This window comes from Megalopta genalis, chromosome 5 (genome assembly GCF_051020955.1).
Source record: "Megalopta genalis isolate 19385.01 chromosome 5, iyMegGena1_principal, whole genome shotgun sequence".
NCBI classification, from domain to species: Eukaryota; Metazoa; Arthropoda; class Insecta; order Hymenoptera; family Halictidae; genus Megalopta; species Megalopta genalis.
Window position 1 is genome coordinate 6,608,737 of NC_135017.1, and position 19,018 is coordinate 6,627,754.

Here is a 19,018-nt window from a genome sequence, read left to right on the forward strand (position 1 = left end):
GCCGAAATCGTTGGTTAAATCTTTAAGTAATCGCGCGTGTCAAAATCCGGGGGTCGAATCAACAGCCTGCTCGGGTCTTAGAAATCGAAATAATATTTATTTTACAGAACAGATCGTCTATGATTAATCGGTGTCTCGTTGTGCGTTCAATGTCACGGCGGCTACTTAAAGATTAAACGGGTCGAACATCGTACCATTCCAGACGCTGCGACTCCGCGCGGTTCGACCATCCGCTTCCGGTTCAAGGGTTCTTCGGGCGTCGAACGAATCGAACTCTGTCGTCGTCTCCTATCACCATCTTTCTCTCTCTCTCTTTCTCTCACTGTCTCACTCATTCTCTTTCTCCCTCCCTTTCTCTCTCCCTCCCTCTCTCTCTCTCTCTCTCTCTCTCTCTCTCTCTCTCTCTCTCTCCGCTTTCTCGATATTTGAACTATTTTTATAGTAAATGCTTCGGGTCGTAGCTACAATTCCGAGGCTTCGTTCGACACGATGACTTTTCCTTCGACGCGTCTTCGATCTGACAATGGAATGTCGAGTGCCGTCGAGAGAGAAGAGAAAGCTAAAATAAACGAAAAGAAAAAAAAACGGAAAAAGTAAAACGACGTTCGCCGCATCCCTTCTCGCGAGAGAAGAACAAAAAAAATACCAAGTCTCTCCCCCATTTTATTTCGAAATATACATTTATTGAAAATAATCGTTCTTGTGTGTATCTCTGTGGTTTCTTTCTTTTTTTTTTACTTATATATATATATATATATCTGTCGTCAACATCTCTTTCTCTCACTCGTCTCAACAGTCGTCGTTTGGATTACATCGTTGCTCCTGATTGCGGTCCAGGTATACACGGATTTACCCTTTGTACTATGTCGCTCGCATGCTCGTCGTTAGGGATGGGAGCTGCGGTCGTCGTTCGTCGTTTCGTTTGTCGGGGAACCCTCTTTGACCGTTCACGAACATGCCCGAGCCGAAAATATCGAAACATCCAACCAATTTCGCCTTGTTCGTTCGCGGTTTACCGATTCAAATTCATCTAGATCAGCAAGCATTTCGGCCGGTTCCAATCGAAGCCACCGGTCGAAGAACACGGCGCATTCGCGACGAAACGACAGTGTTTCGCGATGATCGGATTACCGAAGAAATTTCGACGGATCTTCGACTGACGAGAATACGCTACGAATTTACGCGGACGCGCATTGTCCTTCGTGACCCACGAATTTGCAACCCCGTAAATGCAAGAATTACTGACAAGGTTCCTGTTTCTTGGTCGGACAATTCGAATTTCCCGGGCTCGGTGCCTGAGGTCGTTTCAAATTTCGCGCGCGTTCCGTGGTCCCCTTCCCGCGCGAGACGGCGGCGGCGGCCATCTTGTGTCCGCGCGACGCGCCGAGCTGCCGCGAACCTCGCCCGGAGAGGGAACCGAACCCCGGTCGAAATCTCGCCATACAAAAGTAATAAAAGTTAGCGTGTTCGTCGGTACATAAATTGTATTCGATAATATATAATCGATAATGATCGGTGCGTTGGTCGTTCGTGCGCTACGTCGTCGAAGGGATCGACCTTGCAACCCCGTTATCCGATCGCGATCCGATCAACGGAGCCCGACGGGCTCGTTGCGATCGGATCGGCGCGTATGGTCGTCGGAAGTAATGTTGAGATGGACGTATCATTTTGATTGTCATGGAGCAGCGTAGTTTCTTTCGTCATTTGTCGGAGTTAGTCGAGTAGTCAGGCGCCTATACATATACATACTTACGACAGGAGATGGAGGAACCAACACGGCCGCCGTCGTCGGGAACCGGGATTAGTCCCCACGCCGACGGACGCGTTACGTTCCTCCATTCGCTTGCACATTACTTGAATAGATTTATATTTATATTATATTTATATATATATTTATATATATATAGAGATATGAGACTGTTTCGAGAATCTCGTCGTGTCGTCGAGATTAGGCCATCGTCAGGGTGCCCGCGCCCATGCCGAAGCCCACCCCCTTGGGACCGAAATTCCTATTGTAACAACCGCGACAGTAGATGTCGCCGTCCGGACCGTCGTTTAGATTCGTCGAGTCTAACGAACGATGGCATTCGCCGCAGCTGAAGCAACGTTTGTGCCACAAGCGGTTCTTCGAGATCATCTGTTCCGCGGCGTATACCGGGTAGCCGCAGCGTGCACACCCGTGACCGTCGTCTCGCTTCTGGCCGACCTGTGGCTTGGCGTCGATGCTGAAAGAAGAGTCAACATTGGTCGCAGTCGGTGGAATGATAGGCTCACGGAGGCAGATACATTAGCTATACAAGTTTGACCGATCGACTAGGTTAGGTAGCCAAGTTAGGGATTCGATTTAGATTCATCAAATAGGTTAGATAGTGAAATAAGATTAATCGTTTAGATCAGCTAGCCCAGTTGGACTGATCGTCTTAGATCAACTAGCGCAGTTACACCGATCCTCTAAATTAGCTAGCTCAGTTAGACTGATCTTCTAGGTTAGCTAGTCTAATTTAAACTGATCGTCTACGTTAGCTGTCCAAGTTAGACTCAGCAACTAGGTAAGCTAGACTAATTAAACTCATCATCTAGATCAGCTAGCCTAGTCAGACTGATCGTCTTAACTACCCTAGTTACACTGATCCTCTAAATTAGCTAGCTCGGATAGACTGATGTCTAGATTAACATCTAATTAAACTAGATGAACTAGCCTACTAAACTGATCATCTGGGTCAGCTAGCCCAGTTAGACTGATTATCTAAGTCAGCTAGCCCAGGTAGACTGATCGATTAGGTCAGCTAGCCCAATTAGGCTGACTGTTTAGGTCAGCTGACCCAGTTATAGCGATCATCTAGGTCAGCTAGACCAGTTGGATTGATCGTTTAGGTCAGTTAGCCCAACTGAACTCATTAACTGGGTCAGCTAGCCTAATTGAACTAATCATCTGGGTCAGCTAGCCCACTCAGACCGATCGACTAGGTTAGCTAAGTTGGATAGGACCGAATCTTCTCTGGCACAACAGAATGGGTACTAACATAGTGTAGCAAAATTGTCTAAGGAGGAGCAAAGTTGTCAAAGTTGTCCAACGAAACGAAGGAAGGTCAAATAACGTCGATCGGAACTTACTACGAGGGAGCCTGATCTCCGTTCGTGGAAACGAGAGTCGGGGTGTGGCCGAATCCAAATCCTTTGGGCCCGAAGAGTTTGCTATAGCAGGATCGGCAGTGAATTTCCTTGTCGGGTCCGTCGCAGGCCAGCATTGAGTCCAATGGCCGGTGACATTCGGCACAGTTGAAGCATTTCTTGTGCCACATGGTGCCTTTGGCAAGCTGTTGCTCGGCGGCGAAGACCATGCCGCCGCAACGAGGGCAACCCTGACCGGCGGGCGCCTTGATAGAGGTCGTGTCTGGATTGTAGAATGGTCTGCTGGCCGATATTTCTTCCTCTCTGAAAGGAATAGCGCTTGGTCACGATACTAGTACTTTTGCTAGGATACTGACACGCGTGGGACCTGCTAGTATGCAGGAAAAGTCGCTACGCAAGGAGTGGGGTGGTGACGCATGCGCAGGGAGTCCCGCACGGCGAACATTGTAATTCTGTAATTCGATGACGACGCGATCTGATCATGGTTCAGGATTATAACGTTCACCCGGTAGACGCATAGCGCCGCTGCGCGGGACTCCCGCGCGTGCGTCGTCTGCCCCCACTCCTGGCGTAGCGACTTTTCCTGAACACACTGTTCATAGCCCGAACTGGATTATTAGCTTGGTATTATAGGGTAACTATGGGTAGCTATGGGTATTATCTAACTGAGGCGACTGGTGTTTTGACTACAGCGGGAGCTGTTACTCACGTTAGGCCATCGGTTTGTAAGAATCCAGATCCGCATGCGAATCCGTATCCGTGCGGTCCCCACTTCTTTCCGTAGCAGGTCTTACAGTAGACATCTTTATCTGGCCCGTCGCAGGCGATGATGGAGTCCAGAGTTTTGGTGCAGTCGTGACACTTATAGCACTTCCTGTGCCATTCGCGGCCCTTTGCCAGCACCTGCTCGGCGGCGAACACTACGCCGCCGCAACGTGGACAGCCCTTGCCAGGTGGCGCTTTGATCGCGGCGGTGTCGATCACAGCGGTGCGAGGTGCAGCATCGCTGCGTGCACAAATTTCATCGATATCACCATCCGACAACGTCGTCCACGCTATAAACACGCCGTTGGCCAAACGTCTTCCGTCGATCGTACACAAATCTGTCAGGAGCTTTCAATGTCTACGCCATTGAGAGCGATACCTTCCGCGCGGAGTGAACTCGAAATGCTCAAAACCGGTGGTCTAGCGAATCTACATGAAAAATTAAATCGCGAAAATTTGTTATTTCTATTTTCAAAGCTTGGTAAGAGAGCACAGCTGGCGAAGCGAGCATTGCTCGACCAGCGTTCGACTTGAATTCGTTGCAGTCAAAAGTTTGCACGTTTGGCCAGCGTCACGTCCAACATCAAGTCGCGCAAATGAGGGTTTCTTCAGCCTTCGATTTTTCCTTCATCTCATGAGCACGACTTGCGAACAAAGGTACTTGTACATTCAAAAAGAAAGCATGCAAATGCGAAAACGACCGATACTGATTGGCAATTAGCATGCGGGGTGGTGATGGTGGGGTGCTTAATGAGAACCGCGGAACGTCGGGCTCTACGGTGAAGGAAGCGGCAACGGAAGTTGATTGTTCCGTTTATAAATAATGCATCCCGACTCGGGGATTTGTTCGATCGTTCCCGATGGTGAATAATTTCAGCATAATCGACTTTGGGGGAGAGGCCAGATGCCAGATGGGAAGACGGTTATTCACTGTTTATTCGCAAAACACACTGGCCGCTCGACGACGCTTCGACTCTGTCCAGCGTCGATAACTACGGTTGACGGTCTTGCCGACCGAGCGGCGCGAAAATTGAAAATGGTAAAGGTGAGTAATAGCGCAAAGCGTTAAGGCGTCAACTCATGTGTATTGTGGGCATGTACACGCACAGGCATACCGGTGCTCGACGACACGTGCATACGTTCGTTCATTTTCTCATTCCATCAGTTTGAATAAAAAAAACTTAGGTCGATAAAGCGATTCGCAGATTTAATCGTCCGTTACACAGAACTGTCTGGTTCGATTTGATTTTATGTATCTTTTTGTAATCAGGCGGTTGATGTAACCTCGGATTAATTTTGTTTCGTAGCAACAAGGGGAATTTGTGTAAAAAAAGGAAAGTTTAAGTTCGATTACCCGAGATACTTTAATCATTAAAATGATAGCGGACGTCCGCTATCATTATTCTACACGGTGTCAACAAATTGAATGATTCGAAAGTTTCGACTCGAGTTATTTAAGGCTGTCGCAACCCTTAAGGAGGCAGACTTGTGCGAAGCGTTCAAACGAGGGGTGATATTTGGCAATTTTTTTACAACACAAGACCTCGTCGAAATTTATCGCCATTTGGCACGTATGATCTTTAACAATTCAAGATACAAATGTTTTATTTCCGTTTAATTTTATCGATTTTTAACGAGATAGTACATGTTACACCTTATGGACCTCCCCGTCGACGTCGTTAATTCCAGCAATTTTTTCCTTCGATTTAGAACGAAGAATCAAACGTATTAAAAGTCGATAAAATATAACGAAAACAAACACTTCGTATCTTGAAATGTTAAAGAATATATGTGCCAAGTGGCGATAAATTTCATCGAGGATTTATATTATAAAAAAATTGCCAAATATCATCTCTCGTTTGAACTGTTCACACGAGTCTGCACCCTTCAACAAACAAACGGAGCCACCATATAAATTTCAGGCATTGTAGAATTATAAATAATTAATGTAAAATATAAAATAACCAGAAGCCCAAATTATATTTCGATTTCCGAGACTTGCGTACACGCAGACACACAGGCAGTCGGACAGACAGACAGATGGACTGGCGAAAGTGGAATAGCATAACTATAGGGGGGCGCGTACCCCTCGTCCTCAATATCGCACTGCAGCCCGATCCACATAACCCCAGCGTGGCCAATACCTCGCGGACCGAATTTCTTCGGATAGCAAGCTGTTAAGCAGACAAGCGCATCATATATAGTGAGAGTGTAGAAGCCGAGGCGGGATTTCTCTCGTGTGTTCCCGTCTCAGTCTCGGCTCTGAAAACCCACCCATTGGCGTAGCAGTCGCTTTGTAGGGCGCCACCACCCTGACCGTAGCCATAACCCTTCGGTCCGAATCTCTTTCCGTAGCATACTGCAGAGAACATCGGTTAAAGGTATCTGGTTGGTTTTAGATGTCGCTGCGCCGTCAGGACACCGCGTGTTCTGGCGTGTTCCGGGCCCGAACAAGTCCTCCGTATTGTTTTCAGACTTGAGGTGGATTCGAGAACTCTGGACACTACGGGCACCTGTATTAAGCCCTGTTGCCGTAGGTGATTGTTATAAGGAGGCGCAGGGTATAGGTTAGGGTATAGGTTAGGTGGATCTAAGTAAATCTTATATTTTGGGCGTAGTCTGCTGGGTATAAACAAATTTTATATTTTTGGTGTAGCCTTCTGGGTCTAAACAAATTTTATATTTTGGATGCAGCCACCTGGGTCTACACAAATTTTATATTTTGGATGTAGTCTTCTAGTCAAGCGAAATTTTATATTTTGGGTGTAGTAGCCTCCTGGATTTATACAAAACTTATGGTTTTAGGTGACTGAAGTTAAGCTGATATTAGGATTCTAAGTACTTTAGAAACCTGATCTAGTTACTTTTCTTGGACCTAGTTATTGTTTGAAGAGGCTGACTCTACGGTAAGACCTAAAGGATCTGTTATTTGAAGAAATTCATTAGAGGTGCTAAGTCCAGGTTATTATCCAAGTGAAATCATCAAAGACACTGGACTTGGTTACATTTAAGATACAAGTGGACATGTTTGCAGGGACTTATGGTTCAAACATTCGAATGGATTTTAAATAGATTGATTACTAGTCCTAAGTTGAGTCCAGAAGTGATCAAGGATTATTATTTTGAAGCTAATCATTGGAATGGATAACTGGGTGCTAGGTTAGGGCTGAGTTAAGTCTTGGGTGATTGAAGTAACATGAGCGAGGGCATTAGAAACTAGTCTCTGTTAAGCTATAGATTTTTCTTTACATGTTCAGCTATAATTATAATCAGTTAATGACGAAGTGTAGAATATTAGGTTATGGGTTTCCTATATGTTATATTCTGATCACAGTCAATTTATGATAAATTGTGGAACGTTAGACGGATTTTCGTATTTACAGTGATTTGACGGTCATTTGAAAAATTCTAACCCCTTTAAATCGAAGACAATGGCCCCAAACGATTGAATCGAGCTCACTGAACCTACTTGGCCTGGGTCCCCACAGTGAACCAACGCTGGCACAGCGACGCCGTGCCCATAATTTTCCTGAACGAGGTCCAGAGTTCAAGAATCGTGAACGGGCTCGAGTAGCCGTCAAACTGATCCCGCGAATCTGTTTCTATCGAGAGCGATTGAACAGGAGCCAGAGGCAACGGTAACAGTCTCGATCGATTAATTCGAACACGCCAGGGCACGTAACGGCACCCGGTAATCTGGCATAATTGGTGGCGTTCCCTCACCTTTGCAGTAGATGTCCTTGTCAGGACCTTCGCAGCAGTTGACGGAATCTAATCTCTTGGAGCAGTTGGCACACTTAAAGCATTCCTTGTGCCATTGCTGCGTGGGAGACAAAGGGACGTGTGTTAGTCACGAAAAGTAGGTTCGACGAATCTTACGTTTCTATTACACACGGTTATTCCCGATCGACGTTTCTTTAATCGATTTGAGTCGTTACCCCTACCCCCTCCCCTCCCAAACCATCCACACAAATTTGAGAATTATCCGCAGGCACGCTGATTCTCTTCGATCAAACAATTAATCGAATCAATTAAAATTAAATCAATAAAATTTAATCAATTGAAATTAAACTAATGCAATTTAATGAATTGAAATTAAATTAATGAAAGTAATTAATTAAAACCGACAAACAAAAAAATAGACGAAACAAAGTGTGTAACCTATGGACTTAGAAGGGACAAAGACTCTTCGGGGTTCCCGTGTAACAATCTACAGAACACTTTGCGCCAGTCTGTGTACAAAAAAGAAAGAAACTAAACCATGGACAACGGGTGCACAGAGTTGCAAGAGAGCGAACATTAATTTTCGGGTTTTCGTTATTCGGAATTTGAAGAAACGAAAGTAAAACAAACGTAAAAGAAAGGTTGACGATCAGAGTTGCGAGTTGTGGGTGGGTGGAAGGGGGACGTGGGGGTAAGTCAGAATACACATGGACGATTTATTACATTCCGTTGGATTTCGATAAGATACCTCGACAATATATCTCGCGATCAGGACCATCGCAATGAAGCGTCGAGTCCAGAGACCGTTGACAGACATTGCACTTGTAGCATTGCTTATGGTAAGCCTAATCACAAGAAGCAGGAATAACCATGATGCGCCCGGAGACAGGCGAGTATTCACGGGCTACCGAATCGACGGGCGGGTTCTTGGTGCCGCGGACATCTTTCCCGTTAACGTTCGCATTTACATAATCTAATAAACTAAATAAATTGATAACATGATATTATGAACGTTCGACATGTTCGTCGCCTGGCCTGAATCGGTCGAGTTTCTCGCGGGGTCCGAACCCGATAAGCGAAGAGCGTAGTACAATCAATTTTATATTCTATTTTCAATAGATTATATTATATAAATAATACATATAAAAAATACTTATGTATTATATATATATATATATAATATATTATATTATATATATATATATATATATATATATATAATACATAAGTATTTTTTATATGTATTATTATTATATTAATATAATAATAATAATATTATAATAATAATATTATATATTAATATATAATAATAAATATAATATATATATTTATATATGATAATATATATATATATATATATATATATATATATATATATATATATATATATATATATTATATTTATTATTATATATTAATATATAATATTATTATTATCTATTAATATTAATGTATAATATTATCTTATTATCTATTAATATATAATAATATAAATAAAAAATTTTAATTATAAAGTAACGTATAGTATAATATAGCGTGTATATTTTTAATATCTTCGTTTTGTATATTTTACATTCGGTGGTGCTTGATCCATTAAATTCATGTGTTACATATTGGATTTTTATAAATTACTTGCTCGTTAAATAAACCATCCGATTCAAAGCATAACTAAATAACTAAATAAATAAAAAAAAATAAATTACTTGTAAAATCCTATTTAATTCGACGAAGAGGAACGTCACCCATAGTTGGGTGACAGAGCACCGCGTGGCGACGAACGTGTTAAAATACAAAAAAAAAGTATAAAAATAGAACATTTCATTCCTTATCAAAAATAGAAATTTGTGTATCGATCGGAACGCGTCTGTCGAGTTGCGTCGATAAATTTCAACGGGCAGCCAGCGATTTTAGCCGAGGATTGTTCGACGATTTGCCAATTAACGGGAGTTCGTTGGACGATCGTCGGAGGATCGCGTCGGAATTTGTGCGGCTCGCGAAGCGGGCCGTGTTGCCTGTTGTTCGGTCGGACAATGTATCCAAACGGTAACTAACGGCGACCGTTAAATAATTCAGAGGGCCGCGCGTTCCCGAAAGCTAACGAGACGCAAGACAGATTTCGGGCAACGTGACCGGGTCCGTCGCGCGCTTTTCACCGCCGAAAATAAACGGTCTCGTTGTGTCGCACTCGAGAGGGAAGTTGGCAATCGGCGGACGTAATTCGTCGATCCACAGACGCGGATGCGAATCCGTCGATCGGGGTCAGTTAACCCTCTGTCGGACATCAGTGGCCGCCCGGGTCTCTGAGAACTACGCCCAGTATCGCTTGGAGATGACACGAACGCGTGGATTTTGTGGAACGGACACGTTCGGTTGCTCTTCCCCGCCGACGGCCGGGTCTGTTTTGATCCGCGCCGTCGTAAACTTCGGCCGATTTCCGCGAAACGTGATCCAATCGTAGCCGATCGAACATTGCGTCGATTTCGAACATTCGCAGACGAAAAGATTTTAGCAACAAAATTTGGCTATAGCAATTATCGAATATGAATTTTGGGCTGAAGAAAATCGTGAACGATCGTGACTTATCAACGAACCGTAAAATAAAACGTAACAATTCACTTCGTCAATTACGTGGAGTACGAAGAAAACAAGAGCGGGTCCAAATTGACCCGGTCACCGCACGGGATTCCCTAGATTCCCGTTAAACCCGCCGAAACGATCGAACGTCGGCGAAACAAAGATTCCGACGATAATCGCGGATCCGAATTGAACGTCGAGCCTGTCAGAATTCCCAGGATTCGAGTCGAGTTTGAGAAAAATTCCGTCGAAAGCGAGACGAAAAAAGTCCCTACGATTCCGGTAACTTGAAACGAAATTTATAGCAATCCCATGATCGCTGCAGCTGGATCGCAAGAGAAATTTCCGAGCCGCGTCGAGGATGGAGATTTAATCTCGGGTCCAAGTTGACCCAGTCACAGCAGAGGATTCTTCATATCTACGTAAAATCGACAGGAAGAAATCGAACGCGAGCGAGAGTAAAAATCGAGTAAAAATCTGATTTGGAAAACGATGAAAAACGACCGAATCTCGAAGAACGAGGAGAATGCTGCGATTTCGCGGAACAATTAGAAGATTGCGCGACCGCTCGGGGCACGGAGAATTCCGCGGGACAAAACGGGAGGATTGGCAGTAGCCTAGAAAAGGCAATTAGCCTGCATCGGATTAATCCGACCGTCGGCCGGCCGGCGGTTCCAAGTTATTTTCCAACGCGACGAGTGGACCAGTTGGTGGCCTGCCAACCTGACGGTGGAAGACAGGAAAAGCTCTTGGGCCGGCACCAACGGCAACAAGCGTCGCGAACGCGGATCGCTCCGGATCCCAAAAGACGACTCATCCGTCGCGCCGCGGATCCCGCTCTCCTTCTCTCTCTCTCTCTCTCTCTCTCTCTCTCTCTCTCTGTCTCTCTCTCACTCTCTGTCTCTGTCGTTCTCCTCCGGATTTTTTCCCTCATTGTTATGAAATTACAGGGGTTTCGTCATACGGTAAGATTACGGAGCCGCGCGTCACGGAGCTGGCAGCGTGTCAGCTGGTGGTCCGCAGTCAATTTTAGACAGCGGAGAACGCGAGGCCACCGTCTTCGCGATCCGATATCTCCGCGGAGATCGACCGTCCAACGAATCCCGTTTTCTTTCACCCTTCCGGCCCGCGAACACATTCGCGCAGCTAGCAACCGCGCGAGATCATAATTTCGAACGCCAGCCCGCTTGGCACAAAGATTTATTACCGAAATGATTTTATTCGCTTTGAAGAATGTTTAATTCGCTTCGTAATGTTGCATGAAATCGTTTTATTCGGTGAATTTGAAAACAGCGATTGTGAACATACTGCTTCCTCTAGAAATATTGCGACATAAAACTAGATCGTTAATATGATTTTGTTTATTGCATTTGAAGTGACGCCGTATCGTTTATTTATCTCATCAACGAGACTAATTAAACATATATCTGTTCGAGAATATTATACTGTAATACTGTAATCATAAAATAATTCTACTAATAATATTTAAACGCACCGATTTGAATAAACATAATTTTCTAAAGGACTCCGAACATTTTCGAAGTGAACGTTACATTTAAATTGTATTTTTAATCTCCTAAATATTTTTAATCTTTTAAATCATTTTAATCTCATAAATCATTTCAATCTTCTAAATCATTTCAATCTTCTAAATCATTTCAATCTTTAAAATCTTTTAAATCATTGTAATCACTAAAATCGTTTTAATCTTTTAAAAACAATCCCGACAAATTCTCTACCGCAACACTTGAACCGTTCTCGAAATAAATCAAATGTACGATTATGATACCGATTTCATTAGACACACGGCCCGTCATACTGAATGAAATCAGCGCAGTGCGCGCGGCGTATCGGCTCGATTAAATCAATTCAATTTGGCACGCGATCAATGAAATCGATACGCGTGGAACGTATTAAAAGTAACGTTCGTTCGAAGAGATTGGAAAATATCTGTCGAAAAACGGCATGATTCATAATCCCCGGCTGTTTACAATCCGCCCACCACCGGAGGAGCCGCGATGGCGGATCATGTTTCCCCGGCGAAAATAAGATCACCATCGGGCCAGGAATAGCCGGCTCGTCTCGGCTCATGATATAACGCGGAATTGTTCTCGATCCGGGATCTATTTGCGGCGAGTCCGCGGCACCAAGGCAGCGTATCTACTTGGGTCCGTTTTAAGGGCAGAAACTGGGACTCACCCTTCCTCGGGCCAGCATCTGCTCCGCGGCGTAGACGTATCCACCGCATCGCGGGCAACCCTCTCCTTCCGGCGCCTTCGCGATCACCCGCGGCTCCAATATGGCGTTCGATCCTCGCGAGAGCTCCCTAAAAATGTCGATGTTATAGTTCTTGCACGGAAGACGTTCGTCGTCCAGGCACGGTTCTCGACTCCAACGGCCCTATCGGGAATCGAACGATCCTCGTGTCCCAACAATTTTGTCGAATTTTTTTCATTCCCGTTTTTAGCAAACTTTGTTCAACCTCCGATTGTACCAATTTTATTTTCTCACTGATCATAATTTAGGAGATTAAAATAATCAACTAACAGTTGTACCAATTTTATTTTTTAACCTTCAGTTGTGCCAATTTTATTTCCTAACTGTCAGTTGTACCAATTTTATTTTCTAACTGCCAGTTGTACCAATTTTATTTTTTAACCTTCAGTTGTTCCAATTTTATTTTTTAACCTCCAATTGTACCAATTTAATTCTTTAACTGCAAGTTGTACGAATTTAAAATGCGAACAAATTAAATGCTTAACGAAATATTATCAATTGGAGGCTTTTCTTGATTTTCCCAACTCGTTCAATGAAAATTGTTCTAAACGATCGAAGAATCAAGCGGCCAGATCCAATTAATTTCAACGAAATTGTATCTTGAATTCTAAAATTGTGTTTTGATTTTTCTAAGACTGCTACATAAATATCATCGTTTCAAGTTCCGAACCAACAACATTTTTTGAAGCTGTAAAGTAAGACGTATTAATGGAGAATCGAAAAAATCATTATTAACGTCGAATTATAAAATTCAACGTCTTTGAATCTCAAAGTTCTGCTCATTTCTCTACATTGTAAAATGAGATAAATATTATATTATAATATAATATTAATATTTGAATGTTACTTTATTTTATATATAATAACAATGATATAATAATAATAATAATAATCATTCTTTTAAATATTATACGTGTATAAAATATAAATAAATCGTTTTGGAAATCATTGTTCGAAAAGATCATTCGATAATGAGCCGTTGGATTTGGAGAACAAGCGAACAGTAGAGAAAAAGCAATCACCGCACAAAAGAGAAGGAACGTCGAGCAATGAACGTGGCAACCGTAATGATTCGGTGACGATATTCGTATTGCAATTATTTGTGAAAATTGTTTTCGAAACCGGGCACCCCGGGAAACCAAATCGACGGACTCCACAAAACATCGGAAACAGAATGTGACGAAACTATGTACACTGTAGTTCGAAATAACAAGCGAATATTATACAGTGAATTAGTGAAATGTGTGTGTGGGTTTTACATTTTAAGATGTTAAGTATTACGTGCACCAATCAGAGAGTCGTCTACTATTTTTCGATAATATAATTCTCGCCTCCTGCGCCATGGTTGTTAAAATGGCCGCGGAAGTCCGTTCAATCTCATTATATTAGTACTGTTCTCCCGAGAAAATAGTGTTGCGTTCATTGGTACATTTAATTAAAAAAAAATACCAGGCAATAGTTTTTGGATCACTATGACTTAATTAGAATTGAGCTCTAGAAAGTTCTGTTCGGTAAAAATATTTATTTAGAAAATAGTTTGAATCATCAGCAATATTTTGTTTCTAAAATATTTTGAACTATTACCAATATTTCGTTTCCAAAATATTTGAAATTATCAGCAATATTTTTCTCACAGAATATTTTAAATCATTAACGATATTTACCTTTTACAATATTTTCAATTATCAACAATACTTATATATAAAATATTTAGCATCACTTTTCTTCTATAATATTTTTAGTTGTTAAAGATATTTTGTTCCACAGTGTTTCGAATTATTAAGAAATTTTTGCTTCCAAAATATCTAGAATTATTCGTAATATTTTCTTTCCAAAATACCTTGAATTATTAACAATATATTTCGCCTACAACGTTTCATACTATTAATATTCTCGTTATAAAATATTTCTAATGAACAGCGATGGTTATTCGAAGAATATTTTGTATTATCAAGAATGTTTCTCTTTTGACAGTGTCAAAATATTTTTCCATTTCAAGAAATCGCAATCTCGCTGCAACTTAAAGAAAAAGGACCCCAAACTATTCCATGGCGTCATGTAGCATGCATCCGCCATTTTGTGATGATAAAGTCTGTACAATAAACGACGACGCGAAGTGTTTCAAAGAAAGACTGCTGGACAAAACCTAATTTCCTGCATTTTTATTAACTTGTGATTGAATTTTAAAAAATTAATATTTTATAATAATAATAATATTTATAATAATAATTTATAATAATAATAATATTTATAATAATAATTTATAATAATAATAATATTTATAATAATAATTTATAATAATAATAATATTTTATAATAATTTCTTTTCAACATTGTAGCAAAGCAAATGGAATGTAATGTAAAAATGAAAAATTTTCGTTCATTTTTAATGTAATGAACAGACAAATAAAATGGTCATTTTATTTTTTATATTTTTCTAGATGAAAGATTAATTAAGATAGCCGTTGTTTGAAAATTATTTTAGAAACATTAGTTCAGCAATAAAACAAATCACATGTGCACAGTTTTCGAACATTTTTACGAAATATCTATAATTTTACAGAACGTTTCTGATTCTACAAACTGTTTTGTAATTTCTCAAAATGTCTGCAATTTTGAGAATGTATCGACATTTGCGTAAAGATTCGAATGCAGAGAACATGACTTCTGATCATTTTCAAAAGATTCGAATACAGTAAATTCTCCCGAATTGTTCCTCAGCTTGTAAACAAAAATGGACTGTTCGAGAAGAACAGATACAATTATTCGTGGCTCTTTTTTTATAATTGCCGATTATCAACAACTATAAAAACAAGCTCCAAGGTTCAAATAATCGTATCTCCTCTTCCAATTGGAGACAATTGGAGAGAATTTACTGTATTTCGAGTTTTGTCCAGTCGTATCGCGATTTTTCGAGACGCGCGCGTCGGTTCGCGAACGTCATTTCCGAAATCGTCTACCGTGCGAAAAGTGGAGTCGATCGGTTTGATTCTTTCGAGGGGAGCCTGATGGGAATCCCCATGGTTCGCGGCTCGACGCGACGCAAGGCGGGAAAACCAATAACAACAACAGCAACATCATCATCAATACCAACAACAACAACAACAACAGAGAGATAGAGAGAGAGAGAGAGAGAGAGAAAGAAAGAGAGAGAAAGAGAGACAGAAAGAGAGACAGAAAAAAAACGGTGACAAAAATAAAAACGGAAAAAAAAAACGAAATCGGTTACCAAGAGAAATCAGTGACAGAGTGATCAACGCTCGGGTTAGACAGTGTTAGGCACGTGTGTTAGTAATCGGTTAGTATCCCATATTTCCCCGTTTGCAACCACGCAAGTGGCTTCCGCCGAGCCCCGAGAGGAGAGCCAAGAAGCGGATCGTGTGTAACAATAAATAAATAAGTAAACAAATAAATAAAAGTAAATAAACAAGTAACTCAATAAATCAACAAATAGGTAAACAAATAAATAAATAAATGGTAAGAAGATACAATTTACTCAGAGAAAAAGAAAAAGTGAGGACAGAGGTAAAATAAGGGGAACTGGGAGCGCCAGGGGGGAGAGAGAGAAAGAGAGAAAGAGAGAAAGAGATATCGAGAAGAGAGAAAGAAAAAGAGAGAGATAGAGAGATAGAGAGAGAGAGAGAGTCAGAGAGAGAGAGAGAGAGAGAGAGAAAGAGAAAGAAAGTCGTTTTAAATTAGAAGGGTCGTGGGACAGAAAATCGCAGACACAAACTCGGGGGTGGTCTCAGTGCCTCTCGATGGTTTCTCGACTTTTTGTTTCAAATATCGTTCTTTCCGCCCTCGTATATAGAGTCCTCCATCTTGGAAAATTAATCGAATTAATTCGCGAGCTGAAATTCGAAATTTAATAGAACTACTTTTATTGAACAGTTTTAGTAATATTTTGGGGTTGGTTTTAAGGGAAAATCACCGGTCGGACGTTTCTCAGGAGAGAAGTCCCCAGCTGAGCGACGAAGAACATCGTGTGACATGTGAAAGATTTCTAAAACAATTTCTTTGTCGTTTCTAATTTTACTTTTTGTTTAGGAAAACACTTTTCGAACAGATAAATTGTTTGGAATTTATCTTGTATCGGACGAATTGTGCAAGATAAAATGAGAATTTTCATTGTTATTTGAAATGTGTAACATGAAATGAATAATTCATTGCTGTTTCACATAAAAATGTGCAACTCAAGATAAACATTTGATTATGTTGTTCGATATAAAACTATACTTTAAATGTGCAACATGAGATAAAAATTTGCCTATTATTCAATATAACAATATTTTAGATGTGCGTCATTGACTCGATTGTTATTTCACGATCGAATAACAATCAAATTTTCATCTCATATTGCACACATTGTATTTGATATAACTATATTCTAACTAACAATCAAATTTTCATCTCATATTGCACACATTGTATTTAATACAAATACTCCCTAAATAACAATTAAATCTTTATTTTACGTTGCATATTGCATTTAACATAATTCTACTCCAAACAAAAATCGAAATATCATTTTACATTGGACATTGCATCTAATACAACTGTCCTTTAAATAACACTTGAATCTTCATTTTACATTGCACATTTAATCGATTACAACTATATATATTTTAAGTAACAAAATTGACCCGAAGTCGACCATCCGAAGTTAGCAACACTTTCACGAGCCACTCTATCAGATTTTCCAAATGGAAATATAGTAAATTCTCTCTAATTGTCGCTCAGTTTGTACAGAAAAATGGATAATTTGAGAAGAGGATATACGATTATTCGAGCCTCGCGGCTCATTTTTCTAGTTTCCGATTGTCAACAATTACAGAAACGAGATGTTTTTTCGAGAGATAAATAATCGTATCACCTCTTCCCAAATTGGCCATGTTTGCGTAACAATCTCAAGGAAAATTGAGGAGAATTTTCTGCACATCTCTGCACAGAAACTGATTAAAGATTCGATGACGATCGTCTCTGATCCAGACAAATCGACGCGAGACCATAGGTTTTCCAAGGAAGTTTCCCCGCAACTGCCCGTTCCGTCCAAGATCGGAGGACGCACTGCGCGGCGTTGACCATCGAGAAGCGGTTTCGACAACAATAATCGAGGGGTTTTTTCCAGCGTATGAAGCTCGTCTACGTATTTATCTCTACTGGCGAAATATTCTGCGTGTGCCGCGTGTGTGGTGTGGTATAGAAAGCCGGGCGTGCGCGCGTTTGATAGAAGCACCCATCGAGTTAACGTTGTTAGCAAGGTTACGGGGTTACGTGTTTCCTCTTTTTTCTTTTTCTTCTTTTTTATTTGTTCTCTTTTATTTGGTTTTTCATCGATGAAAGGTACGAGAGAGGCCGTGCAGGTGTAGTTGCGGATCGATAAATTCGTAGAGATAGATATAGACAGAAAGAGAGAGAGAGAGAGAGAAAGACAGAGAAAGACAGAGAGACAGAGCGAGAGAGAAAGACAGCCTAAAAATAATTCCAAAAAAATCATTAAAACAGAAGAGAAAAAAGTGTAGAAGCCTTGTTTTTTCTTGTGTTTTTTTGTTCATCACGCGGAGTGTGTATGGTAGAGAAGGCAGAGAGAGAGAGAGACAGAGAGAGAGAGAGAGAGAGAGACAGAGAGAGAGTGAGAGAGAGAAAATAGAGAGAGAGAGAGTGTGAGAGTGAGAGAGTGATAAAGAGAGAAAGAGAGAGAGAGTGAGAGAGAGAGAGAGAGTGAGAGAGGTGGAATCTGACTCGGTGCTCACCATTTTTCTTTTCAGTTACTCGGTATTTCCCTTTATCACGAGGGGGTGCGCGCAGGCTCGTGATAAAGCGACAACATATATTGTTCAATGGGCCTCCGGTTGGCTCGCACTCGGCGGGGCTGGCGGGGGTGGTAGTGGGGTGTTTTTGACATTTTTTTCTGTTTCGTTTTCGTTTGCTCGTGTACGTTCGTTCGTTTCATTCTGGTAAAAAAAACGGGGGCAACGGGCGGGGACCAGAAAGAGACAGAGAGATAGAAAGAGAGAGAGAGAGAGAGAATGAGTGAGGGAGGTTGGGGGGTTGGTTTCACGGGTTAACCCTCGAACCACGAGGTGGACTCTCACCCCCATACCAACGAGATTTTAAGTGTTCGTCTACGTGCGTTAACTCTGCCGAACAATCCACTGTTTTTACTTTTTAATTAACTATAACTCAATTATCTTTTTCTAGTCGGTCAGATTAATCTTTTGACGTCTCTGCTTTTCTTCGTTTGTTTGTGCATTACGTGTTCGTGTACTTCGTTCGGATTATGTATATTGCAGTTGTTGAGATCAACTGAGAAACGCGTGTTACGTTTCTGTGGTTTTCATGAGCTGAGTTTTCATTTTGCCGCGATTCAAGATTTCGAAAAATAGTTGCGAGAGGAGTATCGGTTTTCGAAGCAATTTTTGGCAGCTAGAGTTTTTGTCAACATTTTTTTTTTATTGTATATTTGTACATCTTCCGTGGTTGTGCACTTTATTGCAATTGAAAGCATCGTGTTTTCGTTAGCTTAAACTTTTGAATTTCAATTTTC

General features: G+C 41.3%; 1 protein-coding gene across 2 annotated transcripts in view; it reads right to left on the bottom strand.

Moving 5' to 3' along the window:
* Positions 1-643: 643 nt before the first annotated feature.
* LOC117226410 (muscle LIM protein Mlp84B) overlaps positions 644-19,018 on the bottom strand; it is a 33,694-nt gene continuing 15,319 nt past the window's right edge. Inside the window, exons 4-9 of one of the 2 annotated variants that reach the window (XM_076522436.1) lie at positions 12,394-12,520; positions 8,369-8,465; positions 5,984-6,071; positions 3,842-4,138; positions 3,115-3,435; positions 644-2,225 (exon numbers count right to left, since the gene is read on the bottom strand). In XM_076522436.1, the coding sequence (XP_076378551.1) occupies positions 1,949-2,225; positions 3,115-3,435; positions 3,842-4,138; positions 5,984-6,071; positions 8,369-8,465; positions 12,394-12,520 (1,207 nt within the window). In that variant the 3' untranslated portion in view covers positions 644-1,948. Of the gene's footprint in view, positions 2,226-3,114; positions 3,436-3,841; positions 4,139-5,983; positions 6,072-6,171; positions 6,257-7,620; positions 7,718-8,368; positions 8,466-12,393; positions 12,521-19,018 lie in introns of both variants that reach the window. The other variant, XM_033480698.2, reaches the window with a different exon arrangement.